Source organism: Opisthocomus hoazin, chromosome 4 (assembly GCF_030867145.1).
Source record: "Opisthocomus hoazin isolate bOpiHoa1 chromosome 4, bOpiHoa1.hap1, whole genome shotgun sequence".
In the NCBI taxonomy this organism is placed as follows: Eukaryota; Metazoa; Chordata; class Aves; order Opisthocomiformes; family Opisthocomidae; genus Opisthocomus; species Opisthocomus hoazin.
This window is the reverse complement of record NC_134417.1, coordinates 70,314,303-70,335,762: the sequence shown is the minus strand read 5'-3', so window position 1 is coordinate 70,335,762 and position 21,460 is coordinate 70,314,303. Positions and strand designations below refer to the sequence as shown.

Sequence of the window (21,460 nt, the reverse complement as noted above, 5' to 3'; positions counted from 1 at the left end):
CGGGCTCTGCGGGGAGCCCCGCCGGCGCTCGCCATCTCCTTCCCTCGCAGGGGGGCTCGGCGCGGCGGCGGGGCGGAGCTCGGCAGCCCCGGCCCCGCAGCACCCCCCCCCCCCCCCCCCCCCGCCCCGTGCAGGCGCGGAGCCGGCGGCGGAAGCCGGGGCGGCAGACGGCGGGGCGGCGGGCAGCGCCATGCGGGCTGCCGCCTGCCTCCTCTCGCTGGCGCTCTGCGCCCTGCCCGCTGCCCCAGGTGAGTCGGGAGGGGACCGGGGGGGGTGCTGCGCCCAGGGCCGCTGCGGAGCCCCTCAGAAACGGAGCCCCCGCTCCAGCCTGCGCTACCTGACGGGTGCCTCTCCCCTGCCCAGCAGGCGCCGGGCCGGCGGCGGGGCGGCGGGGCGAGAGCCGGTTCCCGGAGCGGGAGAGCATCAGGCCCCTGCGGCTGGTCCTCGGCGGCGGCGGGGCGCGGCGGCCGGCGCTGAGCACGCGGGTGCGGAGCGGCGCGGCGCGGACACAGGTAGGGCCGGGCTGGGGGGGGGGGGGGGGGGGGACGCGCGGGGGGTGCAGGGCCCGCTCCCCAAAGGCCGCGGGGGCGGCGGAGCCGCGTCTCGCCGCAGCCCTCCCCAGCGCGGCTGAAGGGCCGCGCTCGCTTTCGCGCGTTGCTCGGCGCGGCGGGCGGCTCGCCTTCCCGAGGCAGCGCCGGGAGCGTCCGCGGGGGCTCAGCTGGTCCCCGGGTGCCGCGGGCGGGCAGATCCCGGCGCCCCTGGGCGCGGGGGAGCCGCGCAGTGGGAGCTGCGGTGCCTCTGCGGCAGCGGGGGGCCGGGAGGCTGCGGCCGGCCGGCTGCGGGCCCGGGCGCGTTTGTGGCCGCGGGGGTGGGAAACCGCTTGAAGCGGAACGCGTGGACTTAACGTGGCGGTGTGACGGGCGTAGGACTGCCCGGGCCGGGGGTGCCTTCGGATTGCTGTTGCGTGAGCACCAGTCCGGACAGCTTTGAACAAACAGCTGCCCCGATTTATATCAAAATACGGTGGTTTAGATCTTGGTCGCTAAGCATCGTGATTGAGGTGGTGCACGGCTGTTTGCTCTGAAGGAGAAAAGCACCCAGTCGGGGCTGGTGGAGACGAAGAGCGTGAAGGGTTCGTGTGTTCGAGGTAACTGCGGACATCCAGGATGAGTTGCAGGCCTCGGTCTCCTCCTCCTCCAATTGACTGCTGTCCGTTTAAGAAACGAAATAGCTGAAAAAATTGACTCGGATTTCTTTTATGTAATCTGTAAGCTATAAGCACTGGCAGCTTGCATTTTTTTGTGTGGTTAAGTAATAAACGGTCTCTTTGCAGCTTATTTATTTGCCTCTAAATGTGGCTTACTCTGTGTAGAGATTGTTCAGACGCGAAGGCCGTATTCACAGTGCGCTGAAATGGGATTCTGTAAGTTCCTAAATGAGCGCTTTGCTTAAAAAAGAAAAAAAAATTCAGCATTTCAGGATTATTTGAAGACCCTTGGACGTTCACAAGTTGAAACGCTACGTGACATGTCTGTTTAAAAAGTAGTAATGGTTTCTTTTGGATCTGGTATTAGGATTAAAATACTGGTCTTAAAGAACAAACTGTTAATTAATGGGTTTTGTTTTTCTGAATTTCTCCACTTTTATTTACCAGATCTTACGCTCATAAATAATTTTCCAGTCATCCTCGTTTAATTAAGCTGTTAGTTGGTACTAGCGTTACTCCAGCCAGAAAGAAGAGTAACACTAGTGGGTTAAATAGGGTTAAATGCATTTGTTTCATAACAATCTCCACACTAAACTGAGCTTAAATGTTTAAAGCTGTGTGTGTGACTGCAGCTTTTCCTCCCTGTCAAGAAGTTTCCCGCTGCTGCTTAAAAGCCTCTCCCATGGTATCCGATGGTGGATACTCACTGAAGGATGCAGTAGCTAGCAGTGATTTGCAGGAAGAACATTCTGAAGGGAAAGCAGGCCAGACCGAGTGGAGCAGTACCGATTCTCTGTGCTTCTTACGCAGGGCATGGCTACATCCTAATTATTGCAGGATACTGCATCCGTCACCCGGAGGTCTGAGTCAGCTTGGCAGCGATGGGCCAGCAGCGTGGCTGCCTTTATTTAACTGAAGTTTTGTAGAAGCTGCATTCAGGAAGGTATTTTTGCAGTAATAGTGTTAACTGTTGCAGCTGAGTAGTTTAATATCCCAACTCTTGGAGTCTAGAATCCCATAAAAAATCCAACACATTCACCTCTGCCAGAATGCTTATCAGAGTTATAGACTGAATTCACTTTTATGGTTGCTTTTGGGTTGCTGGTAAAAGTCATGTGAACTATAAAGATATGGAGTGCTGAAGTCTGCTCATGCATGAAGAGACACCTGTGCCTGCCCTGAAGAGTTAACAGTCCGAGATCAGTGGCACGTAAAGCATAGGGGAACAGAGGTGCACTCTCCGTCAATAAAATGTTTGTATGTGTTTGTTTTATGATTAAATATGCTCTGACTGTCTCCATCCCCTATTCTATCCCATCTTTGGACAGCTATGTATAAAAAGTTAGAAAAAAATGGTCTTGAATAGGGATTTCAAGCCAAAGTTAATGAATGGCCTTGTGGATTAGTTTAGGGAGGATGCTTCTCGGAGGAGGCTGAAGCATTCAAGAAGAATCTCTGATGGCTGAAGGACAAGCAGCCACATGTAGAAAAGCAAAGATACCTGAATGGGATGGTGCACTCAGAGGACTAGACAATGAGGCTGTAGCTGTTGAATTAATGTAAAACAATGTAATTGTGTTTTGAATTGGATGAAGATAAAAGGAGAGAGAGAGAGAGATAAGCTGGAGAGAAGGAAGTCGTATTAAATCGGATCGGATTCCTTTAATTCCTGGATGAAAGCTTTAGCTGCAGAAAGGGCAGAAGTCGTACAAGAGGGATGCAAGCCTGAGTCTGGGATTGCACAAAGGAAATGGAGACGGTCGTTCAGGGGAAAGCAGAAGCGAAGCGTGGCCTTTGCAGATCAGGAGATTCAGAACAGGCTTACGATGGAGTTGAGCCAGAGGAGTGTAATATGGGAAAAGGAGATGAACGAAGGCAATTGAAGGCAGAAGTGACTGGGAAGTGATGGTGGGAAGATTTCTAAAAATGTATTTTCATTTTTAGCATTTGTTGAGGTTTTTCACTAGCAACCTCCTTTGTTTTGTTTGTTTGTTTTAGTCTTTTTTGGCTATTGCCGTAACAGTTGAGTGACTACCCTACATGTATGCTTTACTATTAAATAGTAAAGGAAAAATAGTCTATGTATTCATCCTAGAAACTCAGAATGTAATTGCTTAAGACAGAAAATCAACGTGCTCACAGTTGTAGTTGAACAAGATTGCTGGACTTCAGAGCACAGCACAAGGCAAATGTTGTAGGTGATGGTATATTCATGTCACTAATGTTTTAACGTACAGTAGGTAGTGGACATGGGAGAATTCAGGTGACTATGGGTTTGTGCTTTTAATTCCACTGCGGAATAGAGTCACTACCAGTATCTGTGACATTCCTGTATTTCAATTTCTCTGTTCCCCAAAGGGGGCCTATTGGCAGCTGCACAGCACTTAATCTAAAGAGTAATCAAGATAAGATGTATCTGAGAATATGCTAATATTATCATTAATGCAATGCAGGATTGTAGCAATGGACACTCAATTTACAGTTGCATAAATAAGCCTCTTAGAAAAGATGAGTGTCCTCTATGGCAGGGGCATTCAGTGAAGGCTAAACTAAGTTTTTTTGTGTTTAGAAGAAAGTAAGTTCCTACTGCAGACATTTATAAGGAACCTTTTAGCTGCATGCCCTGAGCCATATTTTGGTATTGTAAGTAGAACATGGGAAATCACAAGTTTCTTAATACTTTCCTTTAGTCAGCACTGTGCAGGCACATTCTGCATTAAAATGTGTGAATGTGCAGGCATTCCTCCCCACTGCCTGTATTTGTTCGTCCACCTGTGAAGGAGAGCAAAACAAAGCATAAAGTATGCCTTTACAAACTAGAGTTTGTACTCTGCCTCAGTGCCTGAGTTGGAGGACCTTTTTCTTAATAATTTTCAGGGGATCAGGTGTTCTGGTTGCGAAGATGTGATTCATTTTTCCAGCTGGAGATTAGAGTACCAGATCTCTACGTGCCTTCACCAAACAGATGCCTTCTCTCAACGCTAAGTATAACTTAATAGTGTTCTTGCTCTCAGCTGGAAGCTGCCACTCAATGCTGGCAGAGAAGGGTCCCAGCTCTCCTAGAGGCCAGCACTTTGTGGTCATGCCAGTAGGTCTGCACATACAATCCGAGGGACAACATGTTCATCTTGTGGCTTTCATTGTGTTATCCATTTTTTATATATGTAGGTGTTGATAGGGAACTTTGGAAGATCTGCTGTGATTTTCAGTGGGAACGAGGTCCTGACTCAATGACCTACTGTGGACATAGATTTACTCGTCTCTGCTGGCTGTGTGACATGCATAGTATGGCAACTTCTGTTTTTCAACCTAGTTTTCACTTACTTGTTGCCAGTTGTCATGAAGGTACTCTGGATTCCTTCTGAGAGAGTAAAGGGGCTGACCTGGCTGTAGAGAGCCTGGTGTGAAGGGGCTCCAGGACGGAACTGTGTCTGGAGTTAGATGTACGTGTTGTTTGTAGTCCAGAGTGACTCAGTAGTTTTCAGCAAAATATTTAATTGTCTTCCACAGTCTGCATTTCTGAATTGCATGTGACCAAACGAGACCATTCCATACATTGATTTGGAAGCATGGCTTACAAATTTTGTAAATAACTTCTTGCTGCTAATAATCAGTTGCAGAGAAGCTCTGCTCTGTCATGCTGAGCTTGCACAGCTCTGCTTGCACTTGGAGTTGAAATCTTCGTTAGTTACTCAGGTGTCGCCTAGTCTTTGCTGTTGGATTCTCTGACCTCTTGGCCTCTTGCTCTAGTATCCCTGTTCTTTGCAGGTGCTTCTGATCCTGCTGACTTTGTTTAAAACATTCTCGCTTTCTGTTCTGATGCTGTCAACTTCTGTTTGTATTAGAAGTTCCCATGTTTGGTAGCTCAAACAATTAGTAATCTGCGGTTAAAAAATGAGTCCTGACTGTTGAGAGGCTTATAAAACAGCTCTAGATTTTGGGACTGATGGATGATGACTGCTGGAAAGAGAAGTGTCATGAAAAATTGCCCGATTTTAAGAATTCTTTTCTGCCCACTTAATCAAATGACTGCTGTCTCTTGGAGAAACTTAGGCACAATTTTTGAACAACTTGTCGCAAAATCAAAGGGGGAGGAGGCTAAACAGCAACTGGGGCTGTAGCGAGCGATAAGAACACGCATTTGGTGTGCTGCCGGATTCAGTTTTCTTCCTGCCTTGTTGCCTTCACTCCCTCTTTCCTGAAGGTTTATAAGGCATCTGGCAACATGTGTGTGATGGTTTACTGTATGTTCAATGTAAGCAGTTCTGCAGTGTTCGTGTAAGGATAAGATACTTCACCAACCTAGCAATACTCTGTTTTGTGAATATGTGAATGACGGTTAAAATATCAAGACTCTTGATGCAGGTCTTGCCTTCCTGAAGAGAAAAAAAAGGTGCTGAAAGCCAAACTTTGCTACAGATTGCCTCATGCTGCAAGGGCATTTAGAGTGCCCCTTGATTTCTGATGTAAGAGGGACTTTCAGATATGCCTTTTTATAAAATACATATATGTATTGTGCTTTAGTATCTTATAGGCAGAGAATATTTCAAATTTATAATTTATCTTTCTTTGCAAGATCATATCAGGGAAAGTCTTTCCCTACTTGATAAAGAGATTTGTTATGACAGTAAATGAATATGTCGAAAAAATCATCCTGCAAAAAACCTGATAGCTGCTACTTCAGAGTTCATGTTGCAGAAATACCGTGTCAGGACTCAGATTTCGAGAGCTGATTAGAAGAGATAAGTATCTTTGAAAATACTGGTCTGGGTAAAAGGGCTGCATGGGAAATCTTTGTTTTATGATATCTTCTCTTGCTTGTGCCATAGCAGAGCAGAAAAGAGAGCTGTTCCAAAAGCTATGGCTTAATCTCATAAAACAGGTTTATATACAGTCATGAAGGATCTCAGAGGCTCAGATGTAACAATCCTTATAGAAACTACTCTTCGCAACATTTGCTTCTTGCCATCATCAGTCTAATAACTGCAAAGTCTGACTGAGAAGTCCTTTCTAGCTCTGGTAATCAATATCTACATTTACTCCTGATCTGTCTTAGTGCTGCTGAGCGCAGGATCAAACTGAATGTTCTTCCTGCCACTGTTTCACTGAGAATACCTGTTTTGGGACCTTTGTTGTGGCTGATGATCTGCTCTGACGCATTCATGATGCAGAAGTGTGTTGCATTCCAAGTAGTGTCATGATAAATTTTGCTGAGATTTACCCGAGTGATAGAGGAGCTACATACGAAGTTCACATTCACTCTACAATGTTTGCCGCAAGAGCATTATGGATGTACATGTAACACTGTCATGGTAGATCTGGCATTATATTGTTCTTCTGGTACTTAAGGTCCCGTTTGTAGTATTCTCAGTAATTATACCAGTCTTTAAGTGACTCAAGACTAACAACTTATTTTAGGGCTCTGCTTGTTAAAACATTATTGCAGTTACCCTGTCAAACACTGCTTAAAGGTCAATCGAACTCTGTAAAACCTTCAAAAGCCTGATAATGTTCAGCTCACTAAATTGTGTGTCCTTCTGGCTAGCACTGTCACAGTGCTTTTCCTTCTCTGATCAGCTCTGCTGAGGTTTGTGGTCCTTCCACGTACTGTGGCTGCCTCCTGCCGGGTTTCTCTCCCTTGAGAGCATGGGGATCCTTGCCTTTGGCTCCCATGGGTTTGAGCAACAACTGCTTCTCTTCCCTGGTAGACTGCCCTTCTGCTTCCAGGGAAGTAGTTCCCCAGGTTGTTGTCAGATGGTCTGGTTGCCAGCCCAGGCCCATGTCTGTTCTCTGAGTCTGGATAACTATGGATGTAGAGGGTGAAGTCCAGTACTGTCAGAGGATCAAGCCCACCACTCTTGGACACAGGATAGTGGCGTCTTCCTGCACAATGTCTCGTTCTCATTTACTGATACGGTTTGGTTTTTTGGTGTCTAAATAATCTTTTTTTCAATATGTATTTTCAAGAAACAGTGTAATTGTTGTTTTGTTGTATTGTAACCACTGCTGCTGCGTTTTACATCTCCAAAAATCACCGTGACTCTTGCTCTGGCTCTCTTCTCTCTAGTTTTGACCGCTTCATTTTAAACTGTCAAGTTTGCTATGATTATCTGTGGAGAACTTTCAGACAAGAAACCCTTCTGAGCCCTTCTAGTCATTGTCTTCTCTTTGGCTCACCGGTGGCCTCCTGGGCATTGTATGGCTATGCTGTGCAGAGGAGATGTCTTTTGGAGTGCGTAAAGGATCACAGAGGCCTGTTGGGGGAAGTTTTGCTCTTCATAGCCACTCCCTGATAGTGCTCCTCTGAAGCCATTGCAATATTTGCATTAATCTGAGGAGGAGAAATTGCTGCAGGATGAACTTGCACAGCGGCAGCTGTGCTGAGTCACAGCCAAGTGTGGAACCTCGTCTCTCTCCTCAGATGGGCCATGTTCAGTGCAGAGGAGAGCTTTGAGCAGGGAAGCTTATATCTGTGCAAGCTTTTTGATACTTCAGTGGGGTGACTGTTTGAGGGAAGGTTCATGTTTTTTGCCAGAAACTTGTATTGTGTGAGGATTGAGCAGCAAAGGTGACCGAAGAGCTGTGTAGGAGTGCTGAGCACATGGAAAGGGACAGGCTGTGGTGTGCACTTCCGTGGATGGGGGGTTGGCTGGTTGGGTAAGTTCAAGTGGAAAGCCAGTGTCACCTGAAATTAAGGACGTGATTCAAAGAAAGTGACAAATGATGTAGAGCTGTTCAGCTGTTGAGTCAGGAGGAGTCCACCTTGAAAACTGGATTCAGCTAAAGAAAGTTAAGAAGCACGGCATTGCTGCCTGGCATTTGCCATCAGACAGTGAAATCTGATGATTCCTCTGGTAATTTGACCAGCTCTGATTTGTCTACCTACACCGAATTCACTCGACAATCTCTCTTTCTTTTTTTTTTTAATTGACATGAATATTCTCAGACTAGAAAGCTGTAGTAAGTGACCATGCTTTAGAAAAAGCATGTTCCAGAACGTGATATTTATACAAGGTTTAGATAAAGTTTATGTGAGTAAATGCCTTTTAATGGTGCCTTGATACTGACAGCATGATGTATGTGAGCGTGCAGGCTACAGCCCTGACTTTCAGCTCAAAAATTGCTTGGAAGAATAGCAGTATGTAGGAACACATACTGTTCCAGAAATGTCTCCTTGGAGTATTTCAGCCCCTGAAATTCTGTGGGAATGAAAAAAACCCATCAGCTATTTCAGAAAATATGTACAGTGAAAATGTTGATTCGTTTGATCTCTTAGACTGTATCAAGAGGAAAATGAATTTTGAATTGTGCTTTTCTCACACTTTTCAACTTTATACAGGACTTTGATACTTGAATGTAGAGGGTGAGTCATATTTAAGAAGTACTATCTGTGGAGTTGATTGAGCAATGTACTGGCATGCCTAAGAGTCTGCAAGTTTCCTCAAGCTCTTCTTAGCCTGTAGTGCTGACAAAATGTTAGTAAACTTTCTGCTGTTGCACGAGAACCGTTTAGGGGAATAGTTACCCATGTTGGTAGGCTCTAGGTGCCAAAGAGTGCTTGTTGCCTCCAATGGGATGAGCTAATCTTTTGGTAAGCTTTCTTCCATATACAAACTAAATGTAAGACCAGTTGAAAATGTTTGGAATATGTCACTGTGTTGCTGAAAAATGTTGTGGTCACTGATACTTGTTGTGTAAAGGAGCAAAGTTAGTCTACTCTCTTTTCATTATGTTTGAATGCTTAATTTGTAATATAAAGGTGGTGTTAATGGAAGGTTTCTGCTGATTCTCCTGGTAGTGGGACTCGGTTCCTTCGTTTCTGAAGCCTACAGTAGATGCTGAAAAGGGGGCCTTTCTCTGAACGTTGTTGATTCCTTTCAGAGCTTGGAAAACATGCAGCTAAAAATGACCTCAAGGCACCGTCTGCTTCAGCGATGGAAATGCCTTCACTCCTTTTGACTGTTGATCCGTTGAGCTTTCCTTCTTGCCTAAATGGTGTCCTGGAGACAATAATCCTTTCTACAGCTGAATGGCACAACGAGCCAGATGGGTTCGTCCTCAAGGGCTGCTTACAGCTCATGCATTGCTGCCCTTGTTCTGTGTTCTCTCCCCCTGCAGATGTGTTGTGTGCTGGGTGTTTGGCCTGCGTGCCGCAGCTGTGCATGCGTAGCGGCTCGCTTGGGTTCAGCCCTCTCGAAACTGCCAGGCGTCCTCGGGAGAGGGGGTCTTTCACTGGAGAGACTTTTCCTCGTTTGAGTCCTTTCCGTCTGCCCTCACGCTTCTTCACAAGGAAGTAGGTTCACTGTCTAGTTGCACAGCCAAGTCCTGTGGTATGTAGTGAGACAGATGGTACGCACTGCTACACCGCTGTTGTAGCTAGCCTTGCTCTTCGTGTTGTATCTGACCCTCTGAAACCTACAGTCGCTGTGGGGGGTGATGGAAGCTGCGCTGTCCCTGTGTCACAGGGTGACTCTTTGCTCACCTCCCCAGTCTTGGTTTTAGATGTGTGATCTTCAGTGGTCATCAAAGTTCTTGTATGAATTGTGGCAGGAAAACATTCTGAACTTTACAAGTTTTCATTCGTGACTTCCCTTTGTTTCCTATTTGTAACTCAGTACTTTATTTATCGCCCTTATAGTAACCTATTTTATTATACTTTTCCTAGCCATTATTCTTTGATGGAGAATGATGTCAAATGTATTTTGAAAACACGAAGTTGGGCAGTCACCAGTTTTTCTGGTTTTGCCCCAGCAGTGACGTATTTAAGACCTCTTGCACGTTAGTTAAATGTGACCTTTTATACGTGAATCTTTGCTGCTTCACTTTCAGAAAAAAAGAAAAAAAAAGACGCTGGCTTTCCAAAAGTTCTTGCAGTTCTTCCTTTCACTGGGGTACGAAGAGTTTCACAACAATGGGAGTCACAGTAATTAATCTCATAGGAAATCAAAAGTTACAAGTAAAGTTTTCTTGAAGTCAAACTAACATCATCTTCTATACATAAGAGCATCGTGAGTATAAGATCCAGTGCCATGGGGTTTTTCTGGTGCTGGAAACAAGTGTTAGATTGCCTCTTGGGAAGGAGCGTCTTGCCCATTCTGTTGCTTGAATCTGTCATTTTAGATCTGTGAGATCAAAAGGGAGTTCATGCTAAATTTGCTAGCTCTGACAGCTTGATAGTTTTCCTGTCTTTCTTGCTCCGTCATTTAACCTTGGGTGAATTTTTGAGAAAGATGAAGTGGAGAGGAGGAAGGAGAGCAAGAAGAGAAGTTTTCAGGGGATAAGAAGATTTGTTTTTTCTCAGTCAGTTTGTTGTAACTGTTCAAAGATGCTCCCAGTTTTGGAGTGTCGGGTGAAGGTCTAGGGTGAGATGCACGAGCAGATATAGCCAAGTCCAACAGACCTCCGCACTGTATCTCTCTGTAGGACCTGTGAAGGACCCCTGCTTCTATGCAGGTATTGGATCTGCAGTGATGATACCTGCCTAACACATTGCACCCGTTTGTGCTCAGGTTTCCATTTTCCTGCTGCTGTATCCTTCATCCATGTTTCTGGGGACTCCTTTTACTTCACCGTATTCAGTAAATCCAGACAGCCTCTGATTTCAAAACCGCAAATAAATATCAAAAGGAATTCCCCACCTCCCCCACCCCCCATGAGAAGAATAATTACTGGCATTTTAGGTCCAACTCTGATTTCAATGATAGTATGATGTTTATGTGGAGACAAGCTATTTTAGGTCATGTATAAGACTTTGTCAAGATCTTCATCTGCTGGAAGCCGGTGAAACCCCACCAAAGTGAACTGGGCCATGGCACCGCGCTCTGGCTGATGGTGTTTTGCTCTCCTGCTGCCCCACCCTCGTTTGGCACAGAGAACAGATAAGTGATCCAGGATTCAAAAAGGAACACAGACCTCTTTAAAATCTCTTCTTATTTCTAGCTTTTCCTCAGAATAAATGACTGACTAAATGTACCCCAAAGAGGCAGCTGGAAAAGCCTTTTCATCAAACCATGATTCTAGTCTGCATTTTTTTCATGAAATAATTTTTTTTTCCCCTAAAGAAAGCCCCATAAAGATTTAGATTTATGCATTGGATAAAAAGAGAGATCTTGCATGAAAAATGGCATATAATGATGATTAATGTAGTAAATGAGTGCCTATAAATATTTTGAGAATGTTAGGGAAAGTAAAAAAGAGATTTTGCAGTTCTTTAATATGCTGTGATGTGTGAGTCCAGTTCAATGACACTGAAATTTTGATTAAAATTAGATATTTGTAAATGGCAATAGAGAGGGTCTGAGGAAATCATGTTGCATTTATGTTTTATTGTTTAGAAAGTGTTTCTTTGGCTTGGAGATATTTATTCTTATTACTGGACTTAGGCTTATTTCTGAATTTTGTCTCTAAGCAAAGTTTTGCTTTTTTTTCTTCCCAGTAGAAGTAGAAAAGTAAGTTTTTGACCAAATCTCTTATTTTATATGCAGCGACAATATACTCTGGATTTATTACAACACAACTGCGGCTGAAAATTGTCCTTTTATAATGTGCTAATTAGCACTCTATACCTCTACTGTAGCATAAATTTATGATTATTTTCAAGAGCACAGTTAAAGTTATTTCATGTAAATCTACCTAAAAAGATTAATGTATTTTTCATTTAATTTAATTAATGTATTTATTTTGATTTCCCGTGGACTTATCTATGTCTTTCCTGAACTTAAGAAATGGTCATTTCATATGTACTTAAAATATTGTTAACAAACTGAGGTTTCTGTTCTCCTATTAAATGGAGGGGGGGGGGAAATTAAATTGATATCTAAGGAGTCTACGATTCTGTAAATGTGACTGACTCCCAGAGTGTCTGCTGTAAGACCTTACTGTTCTTACAAGCTCTGAAGCTTTTAACTTCTCTCTTGCTATAACATTCTCTATTATATTCTCTTGATGCTTTTCTTCAGAGTCTGCAAATTTGATCAGAATCTTTTAATTAGAAACCACAATGCTATAAATAGTAGTAAATATAAAATTGCTTACATCAAAGGGCAAGCATATAAATAGAATTTTCGCATACATTTTTTTAGAAAGACATTCTTCTGTTTTGATTAGAAATTATTGTTATCTCTTCCAGCAAAACTTAGTAAAAAGCATACAAGTGCTTCATGCAGGATACTTCAGAAGTAAGGAACGTGTATTATGAGGAACTGTACATGGTATCACAATGTATTTTTAATTCTCTTTTTTATTATTTTAGTGGGGAAAAATATTAGTTTGCTGCTTTCAACGCCCAACTAATTATACACAATGAGAGGAAAATTTCTAAAATATTTCCTTTCGAAATTTTTGTTTGATTATTAAGAAAGCATGTAGCTTGTAAGTGTTTCACTGGTGATAAAAATATTTTACTTATGTAAAAATCTTCCAAACATATTTAAGGGTACCCACAGTACAGCTCATCATTGATCTGCAATGAGAGATGCTGGTTGTAGTTTATGTACACGTATTCCCTTTGGAGATGCCCATTCTTCAGGGCCAGTTTCTGGAGAAAGCTGATCCCCAGCAGGGATACTGAAGGGACTGTATCAGAAATCATCATTATTCTGTTGTGCTTCTTTGTAATAATAAAGAGTTGTACTTGCAACTGATTGCCCATCTCCTCTGTTACTGCAGTGATCCCTAAAGCATTGAACAGGTGATCTAAAATAGTTGGAATCGCATCCCTCTTGCTTTGGTGGGAAGGTTTGCATACCACTTTTGTTCTTTGATTCAAGCTTTTAATATTTACTTTAGATGATATTTATGCTTAGTGATTTGAAATAATCCTTTCAGCTCTGTTTACTTTTGATTCCTTTCAGACATTGACTGAGGTGCTTAAACTTTCCAATCTTCGACAAAAGCTAGCTCTGCTGTGGTTGCATGGGGTGCATAGGATGCCTCGTGTTTTCTGTAGGGGGACTTGCAGGGTGGTACACTTTATGTGCCACTAGAAATTGCATCTGAAAATACTGCAGCTAATTTCAGAGTTGTTATCAATGTTTTCCTTCTTCAGCAGCATGACATTAAAATTTCAGAACTTTGTGATTGTTTTGGATGCATACGCACTGCTCTCCTTCCATTAAGTTGTTGGATTCTCCTTTCCTGGCTCTTGTTCGTGTTCTGCATTGAGTGCATCTCTCCTGGTCTCCAGGATTTCCACTTTCATGACTTAGTTGTTGTTGTGTCATGTCTAAGGTTGTTGAAAAAGCTTTAAATTTTCTGAGAAAGTTCCTTGGTTTCAGAACTGAATGACATGATTGATTGTCTTGCTTCAGTGGTTTAGAGAAGCCTGTGTAGGTGTCTGTCTTGTTACTTCTGCTTGAATGAGATGGTGTAGATGGCATAAAAGTACTTATTTCCTTTCTTTGTTTTTTTTTTTATTGACATAAGTCTATGAATCCAAGCTTTCCTTTCAGCTGGCCATTTTACCTATTCACTGAGCAGGCAGGTAGGTATGCTGAAAAATCATGTAGAGCCAAGACTTTTTAAAATCCGTTTCTTTATTTTGTGGTTTTTAACCAGATATTCCGAAGAGTTGTTATCCTGAAGAAGGTAGTGGCTGGTACTCTGCGGTTTTTTGTTACATTGACTGAGGTGTGTTAGCTGTCATTGCAGAGGGGAATCTGTCTTCCTCCTCATTTCTGCTTGCATGTCCCCTCTAGCTGCTTTCCATCGCATCTGCTCATGGGGTGACTATATAGTTTGTTTGGCTCAGCTTATCTGTCTGACAGAAAACGGATCCACTCCAAGTGATGAATAATTTTATGACGCTGGTCTGAGTTTCTGGGCAGTCACGCGAGCTGGCAAGGGAGAGCAGATGGGAATGCGTGGCTAGAATGGGGCAGAACCATCTGTTTTCGGCAGCAGCCCACAGCACGCAGCGCTGCAGTGTGTTACAGCCGCGTGTCGGGGTTGAAGGATTCTTTGAACCTGGAAGGGCTGCAGTTTCTGGAAAGGGCTGAGTTTGTCTGGCTATCCAAAATGCGCATCTTGGTATCTCAGTAGGTTTGAGATATGCTTGATTGCACTTGAGCTTAAACTTGATGGTGAGCTTCCTGGGTTTGCACCACTCATCTCAGGGTGGTTACATCTGTGCAGTGTTTTTCATCTTAAGTTATTAATAGGCATTTTCTCTCTTAAATCCCCGTTAACAGCTTCTGTCAGGGAATAACTGTGGTCCAGGGTCACCTCAGAAATACATTAGCCTTGTGATTGTTTATCTTAGAGACATGTCAAGGGAGGATATTTCCCAGACCAAATCAATATGATGCAATATACGTACAAGTTAAAAACCAAACCAGAAAAACTCTACTCATCTTTGCTTTTATAGTGACTGTGGTGAATAGAATTTGTCATTAAAATGTGCATTTAGTTTATGTACATGTAGAAATTCAGGTTAGGGCTTTTATGTTCTTCCTTACTGACAAATCCTCCTTTGGTACCAGCATACAGTCATGTAGAAAACTTGGCTATACTGTGCATACAGATCTAAATGATGGCATATGTAGCTATGTTGTTAGCAGACAGAAATAATAAAGTGCAGTAGAATGTTCTTTGCATTTAATAAGGTATATGATGAAAAGCGAACAGCTGGGCTGCCATTACTCCTTTGAGCAGAAAGTGATCGTGGTGGCGCAGGTAGGTAAGTGAAGGTTAGTTAAGGATAGCAAACATACTGCAGTGGAACACAGGAATTACAAAACTAGCATTGGCCCCTAGTAACTTACTTGGTCCTTGGCCTGTCTCGTCCTGCTTCTGAGCAGCAGCCTAAAAGTTCACATCTAGCAAGAGAAGATGGAATCTAAAAAATCATTCAAAGCAAACTCTGTTGCCTGAGAGTTGGAAAAGAAATGTCAATGCTATCATGATAATTTGTTGATGGTTGGTTGTGCTATATTTGTGGTTGTGCTTGCTGTTGCTGGCCAGAAACAACTAAATGGCCGTCCTGCGTGTGGGTGGCTGTACCTGCTGTGGGTATCTGTCGTTGCCTTACAGATACCAGCCAGATGTGTCATGGGTTGTTTGGGACTAGCTCGAATCCCTTAATTTCAAAAAGGGATCAAAATGGGTGATGTGAGGAAATTACAGAATTACTGCCTTTTTTTTTTTGCTAGGAAGTAGGCTTTAGATATTGGTGATAATTAATCACGGAAATTGTTTACCCAGATAAGGCAAGCCATGTGTTATAGTCAGTTAGTTGTTCAAAGATTATACATTTGTTCAAAAGAGATACTCTTAAATCATCCAGGAACACATAGTGAAGACCTGTGGCCTGTGTTACAAGGCAGGTTAGATGTAATGGGGGTAGCTGAAAGGATATCTGACTGTGAATTGTATCTGCTGAGAGGCCTTCTAAGAAGCTTTCCAGTTAATACTGCGTCCTTCTAAACTGTCATGTAGATATCTGGAATTTCTCATCATGCAATTTTGCATGCACATTCACTGCAGTGGCACAGCTAGGCATTTTTATAGAGGGCACTCAGCCTCAGCATCCCCTAATAAGAGAAGCTGTCTTGACTTTTTTTTTTAAAGTAAACAACTTATTGTAAATGTGTATTCATGGTTGTTGTCTTTTTATTTATTAATACTCATCTATGTAGACATAAGAAGAAAATTCTGCTGCAAGGCAACTAAAAAATGTAATTTAAAAAAAAAAAAGTCATGGTTTCCTCGACTTTCTGTTTCTCTGTTGCTGTTCTTTTCCAGGGAAACTGGTGTTCTCAACTCTTCTGGATTTAATGCCTATTGAAAGCCCGCCAGTAGTTCTAAAGAAAGCGAATTTGATGATTCACATTATGCCACCCTGTCCTGCGTTTCCCAGAGTTTTCAATAAATCATTCGTTACACTTGTACTATCCTGTATTGTATTTATTTAGAGAAGTGTAGTTTAGAGTTGTAAGTGGTTCTTCAGTGTTTCCTCTTAGATTCCTCTGTCTACACGCTTCAAATCTTAATGTGCAGATTTCAATGGAAAGAAAATAAGAACAAAGTTGAAACTGCTCCAAAATGCCTGAAAGTAGCTTTTCTCACTAATTAGTTAAATAACATGGCTATTCTGTTTCTTGGGAGTTTTCAGGTCTAGAAACAACGGTTGTGTTTCCGTTGGATAGCTGAGTATTTTGTTGCACTACTACTAGAATAAATACTCTATTTCTGGCAGATCGTGAGTTACAAAGTATTCCACTGTTTGTTCTCTATAGGACTGAATAAAAGCAGTTAATTCGGGGAAAATATATGGCAAAGAGAGAGAAAGAAACAAAGACAGACAGACACATTTCTCTAGCACCTATTTTTCTTTGGTTTTAGTGACTGCTAGGCGCTGGAGTTTTGGGAGCCTTTTGGAGGAGATATAGGTTACAGGGTGGTGAGTCAGAGCTTTGGAGAGAATGCAACTAATCTGATTTTAGTCCATTGCTATCACTGGATGGGCTTAGATGAGAGTCTGTCGGAATGAACAGTTTCTTTCACGTGGTGTTGGTGAGATTTGAGAGTGTGTCGCGGGCTGACCAAAGCAGTAACGTCTCAGCTGTTCTCCACCGGTCTGTGTCCAGAGTCAGGTTGAGCAATAAGTAACCCTTTAGCCAGGGGAAGTTTTCCCCTTGTGGTTGCTCAGGATTTTGCCCAGGATGGAAGTTCAAAGAAAAGAGCTGTTTCCTATGGTGTGGTTGGATTAAGATGGGGGGTTACTAAGGCAGAGCCTCTGAGTCACAGGTTGTGTTGTTGGGAATTCTTGAATAAGCCTCATGGATTCAGAAAACAGAGCTCTTATTCTTTATCATAGGCTGCTTCATCCATTTCAGTGCAGTATTTTTGGTTAATGGCGTACTGTTAATTGGTAAAGATATTTACTTTATCTGTTCACAAACCTGTTTTGTCATAGCTGAATATTAATTCCAGTCTTTTCAATATTGCAGTCTACTCACATTGCTCGAGCCAGCTTCCAGGTTGATGCTTTTGGATCATCTTTCATCCTAGATGTGACGCTAAACCAGTAAGTAATGACTGTATCTTACTCTACATTTATTCAAGATGCGGCGCCTGTGAAAGATCATTTTTCAATGTAGGTTTTAGAGGCTGCATTATACCACAAATGCTATTTCTGGGTATTGAGTTCATCTGTAGTAGTGTATTTGAAGTTCTTTTGTTATTTTCTCAAATACTGTTGTAGGCTTTGATATTCCCATTGTTACTACTTAGTAGCTATTGCAACGTAACTAACATTTTAGTGTTATAATTTCATTTGTCATCTTTCAGTTTACCATAAAGGCAAATTACTATACTCATGGAGAGCCTCCTTGGATATTAAAAGATGGAGTTGCAGAAAACTGGTAGCTGTTACCATTTTAATAACGAAGTATAAAGTGCAAAAAAGAATGAGATGGATAGTTGGGAATGAAGTTTCTCTGGATGCATTTACAGCCGTTTGGGAACAGAGAAGCAATTTAAGGCAGTAGCACACTGTGAACTTCAGTTGATGAGGAAGAATTGAACAACAGTAAGCTTTGAGTGAAGTCCGGTATGTGTCTTTCAGTAATGAGTTTTTTGAAGTCGCTTTTTAGCACAGCTGTTTTAAAATAGGAGTTGCTTTTCTGCTCTGAACTGAAAAGAGGATAAATAGTATAGTAAATAGAAATGCTTTGTTAGGTAGTTCAACTCCTAATAATTGAACACAATGTGTGGTTTGGTGTAAGAGACAAACTGCTCAATTGCTACAAGGTTTTCTGCTGTAAAGATGAACTGTTCAGGTTGCAATAGGAGCCACTCAAATTTCAGTTGTTCTTCACTTGTAAACACATTTTAAACAGTGGCAATTTTTTTATGTGCACTGACGTGAGTTAAAAAAACGATATGTGAATCCTTGCTGGTTGCAGACAGCAGAGACACTGTGCTTCTGAAAGGAGAGGGAAGGGGGCTGATTTAGAAGTATGGTTTTATAACAAATGCATTTTAAAAGAATTCTAGAGGAAGAATTTCCTGCTTAAAAGCACCAAGTCCAGAGCATTGAAGTGTTTGTTGAAAATAGCAGTTTTGTATACATGTTTATACATTACTGAGAGTAGGTTGCATAAACCTGTTTTTATTTTGGGTGGCAGATTAATGATGTGGTCACAGTTAGTTTCTGAAAGGTCAGGATTTTCCTTGTGATGGATTTCAGGTCATTTTAATAAAAGTAAACACAGTTACTAATGGTATATGAAAAGACAAGTCAAGGATGTGATTTTATGAACTGCAGCAGTTCTCTGTAAGTGGATTTTTTTGTTTACACGCATGTACATATGCACATAACCTCAGAGACACAAGCACTTATGTTTAAAATTTGACCTGTGTTGAGCTGGATCCTATTTTTATGTCATACTTTTGTTGTTTTTAATGGTATTAGACCGGTATTTGTATCAGTAAGACTGTCGCAACATGTCCTTACTGCTCTTAAGAGTGCTAGAATCCAACTTAAATATGAACTTCCCTGAGGAGCTATGCTTTTGATAATGTGAAAAAAGTCCTTTCACAAATTGTGCAAAATTAAAACTAGAAGGCTGCAAGGTGTCGTGTTATTAAGGTGTTTGGCTTCTGTCATGATATTTAAATCAACATTTAGACTGCTTCTGAAATAGCATTTGCAGATCATCAAATATGAAGAGGGCCAAGTATACTGGAGCACTGTTTAAAATGTATTCTTTATTAGTATTCATGTGAACAAATCTGTTCTATTGAGCAGGCTGTATATATTTTTATTATTTTCTAATTCTTATTCTCCATATTATATTCTGTATGTATTTTCTAAGAGAGAAAAGCACTGATTTTTCTGAGGAGTGATTTGCAAATGTAGCCCACGGGAGCTTTATATTTGAAAAGTAGTTGAATGCTTGGAAGGAACAAGGTTCAAGATTTCGTTTTCCTCTGGAAAAAATATCAGCTTAATATTTACAACTGAACCTCTGCTAATAACAAAAGCATGCTGAAGCAAGGTCTTTGTGGTAAAATTAGCTCTTATGCATAGTATATGTCTGAGGAATGTTAAAGGAAGTACGTGAGACGAGTGGAAAAAATAATATAAGATACATAGGCTGATGGAAAGGATGGACTCTCGCAGCCTTTGTCAGTATCCTTTCTTCCAGTCTCCCTGTTGTTTAAAGGCTGGTGTGTGTGGCTTGTACATCTGAATATATCTGAGTGTCATCTCTAGTTCCAGTCTCAGTGGTGGACGGTCATGATGAAAGTGTTCATTCTTCCGTATGGTTCCCCAATTTATGGAGGAAAAAGGTTCAGAATTAAAACTATAGTAGCAAACAGAGAGCTTTAAAAAAAGTCAGAAACTAAAAATATACTGCCTGCTCCTTAATGTCTGCCTGCAAATAGATTTTCTTCGTTTGCTGCTTTCTCTGTGTCTTATTTTCTCTATTCTCTTAAAATCCATCTTTTTATCTGACAGTCAGTGTTTCCATTGCCTTTGCTACCTTTGCCTGTGCTTTGTTGTACATCCCTCTGTTATGTACCCATTTGTGTTTCATATTCTGTTCCATTTGTATTTTTTCATCTCTTTTCTTACTTGATTCTCTAGAGAGTCACATGTTTCTTTCTCTTCTTTTTCTGTCAGGAGTTACTGCCCCCTCTGCCATCATGGTAGATACCACACAGCTTCCTTGGTTTTCTCTCAGCCTTCTTGACAGTTTTTTGTACACTGACAGTTGAGGCTGGCAGAAATGTTTATTATGGTCTCCTACTTGTCTCTCTTCCCCCACTGCCTGATACACTCTGTTTTGTCTCTTCACTTCACCAAAGGAGATGCTGCTATTGAATCTGGGTGTCAGCTGAAGCAACCTTCCTTTCCTAGTCCCTTCTTCCGCCTCCTCTCCACAACAGCGGCTGATCACCAAGGGCTGATCTCTGCAATGAAACACGCTGGGAAGGTACAGGAGGTGGGCAGGGCAATCATTGCAAACATGAGGAGAACGGAGGCCCAGGATGGGATGTTCTGTCAGTCCTTGATGCGAGTGAGAGGAAGGAAGAATAAACTTCTAGCTGGCATTAGAATGTGGCAGTTTAGCTTTGAAACCTGCATGCTTTCTTCTTGCTCATTTTGGATCTTAGCCAATTTTGAAAGCGATGTTCACAGTAAATGCAGATGTGAGGTACACTGAAACATTACCTTGAATATAATAAAAAATAATAATAAAAAGCTGATATAGTTACAGTGTAGTTTCTTTTTTTTAAGTGGTGGTATTTTGTCCACATACATCACCATGCTTTCTCTTCCTTTTTTCCCCATGAGTTGCCATAGTGTCTCTACAGTAAGCTTTTCTTAAGATGCAGTGTTTCTTTTTTAAATTTTTTCGCCTGTTCAACTGGCTGAAGTATTTACAAAGGAGCTTTCAGATCAAATCAGCTGTGTTTTTAAAGGATTCAGTCCCTTAGGCAAAGGTTAGGGATGCATTAGTTGCATCGGTGTCTTTATGAATCCATTGCCTCGGTATCCTTGTGCATTCGGAATGGCATTTAATGGAGCTGTTTTCTGTGGCCAGCTTCGTTAATGCCGCCCTCAGCATTAGGGAATGTGGGGCCGGGCTGCTGGGTCACGGAGGTGGCTCGCTGCCTTCCCTTCTTCAGCACGCCTCTGGCTCTGGCCATCAACCCAGGACCGTGCAGGAGCTGCATTGCAATTAAGTGTGCCTATTTATTTATTTTTTTTAATTCCTTCACCTGGAAGTTTTTAATACTGTGATAGCATCTGTGGCCAAGCAAATGGCTATTTCTTTTTTTCATGCAGAGTATTTCTTCTGAAATGTAGCCACGTGACCATTTACACTCTCACCTTGGGTTGTAGTTCGGTGATTAAACAGCAAAGCTCCCCAGGCAATGGCCCCTGTTTCAGAAAGCCTCTTTGAGGCCCCTTTGGTCCTGTGGACTGCGTGGGTCTGTCTGAGGGGACCTGGGACAGGGTGCGTCCATCTGCTTGTGAAGCAGCAGAGACCTGGTGGCAGAATGTGATTACGGGGTTGGATTGGGAAAGAGCGTGCTGCAAGTTTGTTAATCAGAAAATAATGTTATCTGTGCTTGTCTGGAGTGTGACCAGGCCCTGGCACAGGGTGGCCACCCCAGGTTCGCTTTGTGGTAACCACAACAGCCAAGAAGGATGATCATGGTCCTTCCTTGCTGCAGCATCATCCTTCGTGCAAGGGCTCTGGTGTCTCGTGTCACGGAGATGGGCAGAGAGCATTTCTA

General features: G+C 42.4%; 1 protein-coding gene across 5 annotated transcripts in view; it reads left to right on the top strand.

The window, feature by feature from the left end:
• Window positions 1–159: 159 nt before the first annotated feature.
• Window positions 160–21,460, top strand: part of ADAM22 (ADAM metallopeptidase domain 22) — a 134,257-nt gene continuing 112,956 nt past the window's right edge. For 2 of the 5 annotated variants that reach the window (XM_075419400.1, XM_075419397.1), the window contains exons 1-3: window positions 166–248; window positions 364–512; window positions 17,155–17,231. In XM_075419400.1, coding sequence (XP_075275515.1) covers window positions 191–248; window positions 364–512; window positions 17,155–17,231 — 284 coding nt within the window. In that variant the 5' untranslated portion in view covers window positions 166–190. Of the gene's footprint in view, window positions 249–363; window positions 513–17,154; window positions 17,232–21,460 lie in introns of all 5 variants that reach the window. The other 3 variants (XM_075419402.1, XM_075419399.1, XM_075419398.1) reach the window with 2 other exon arrangements.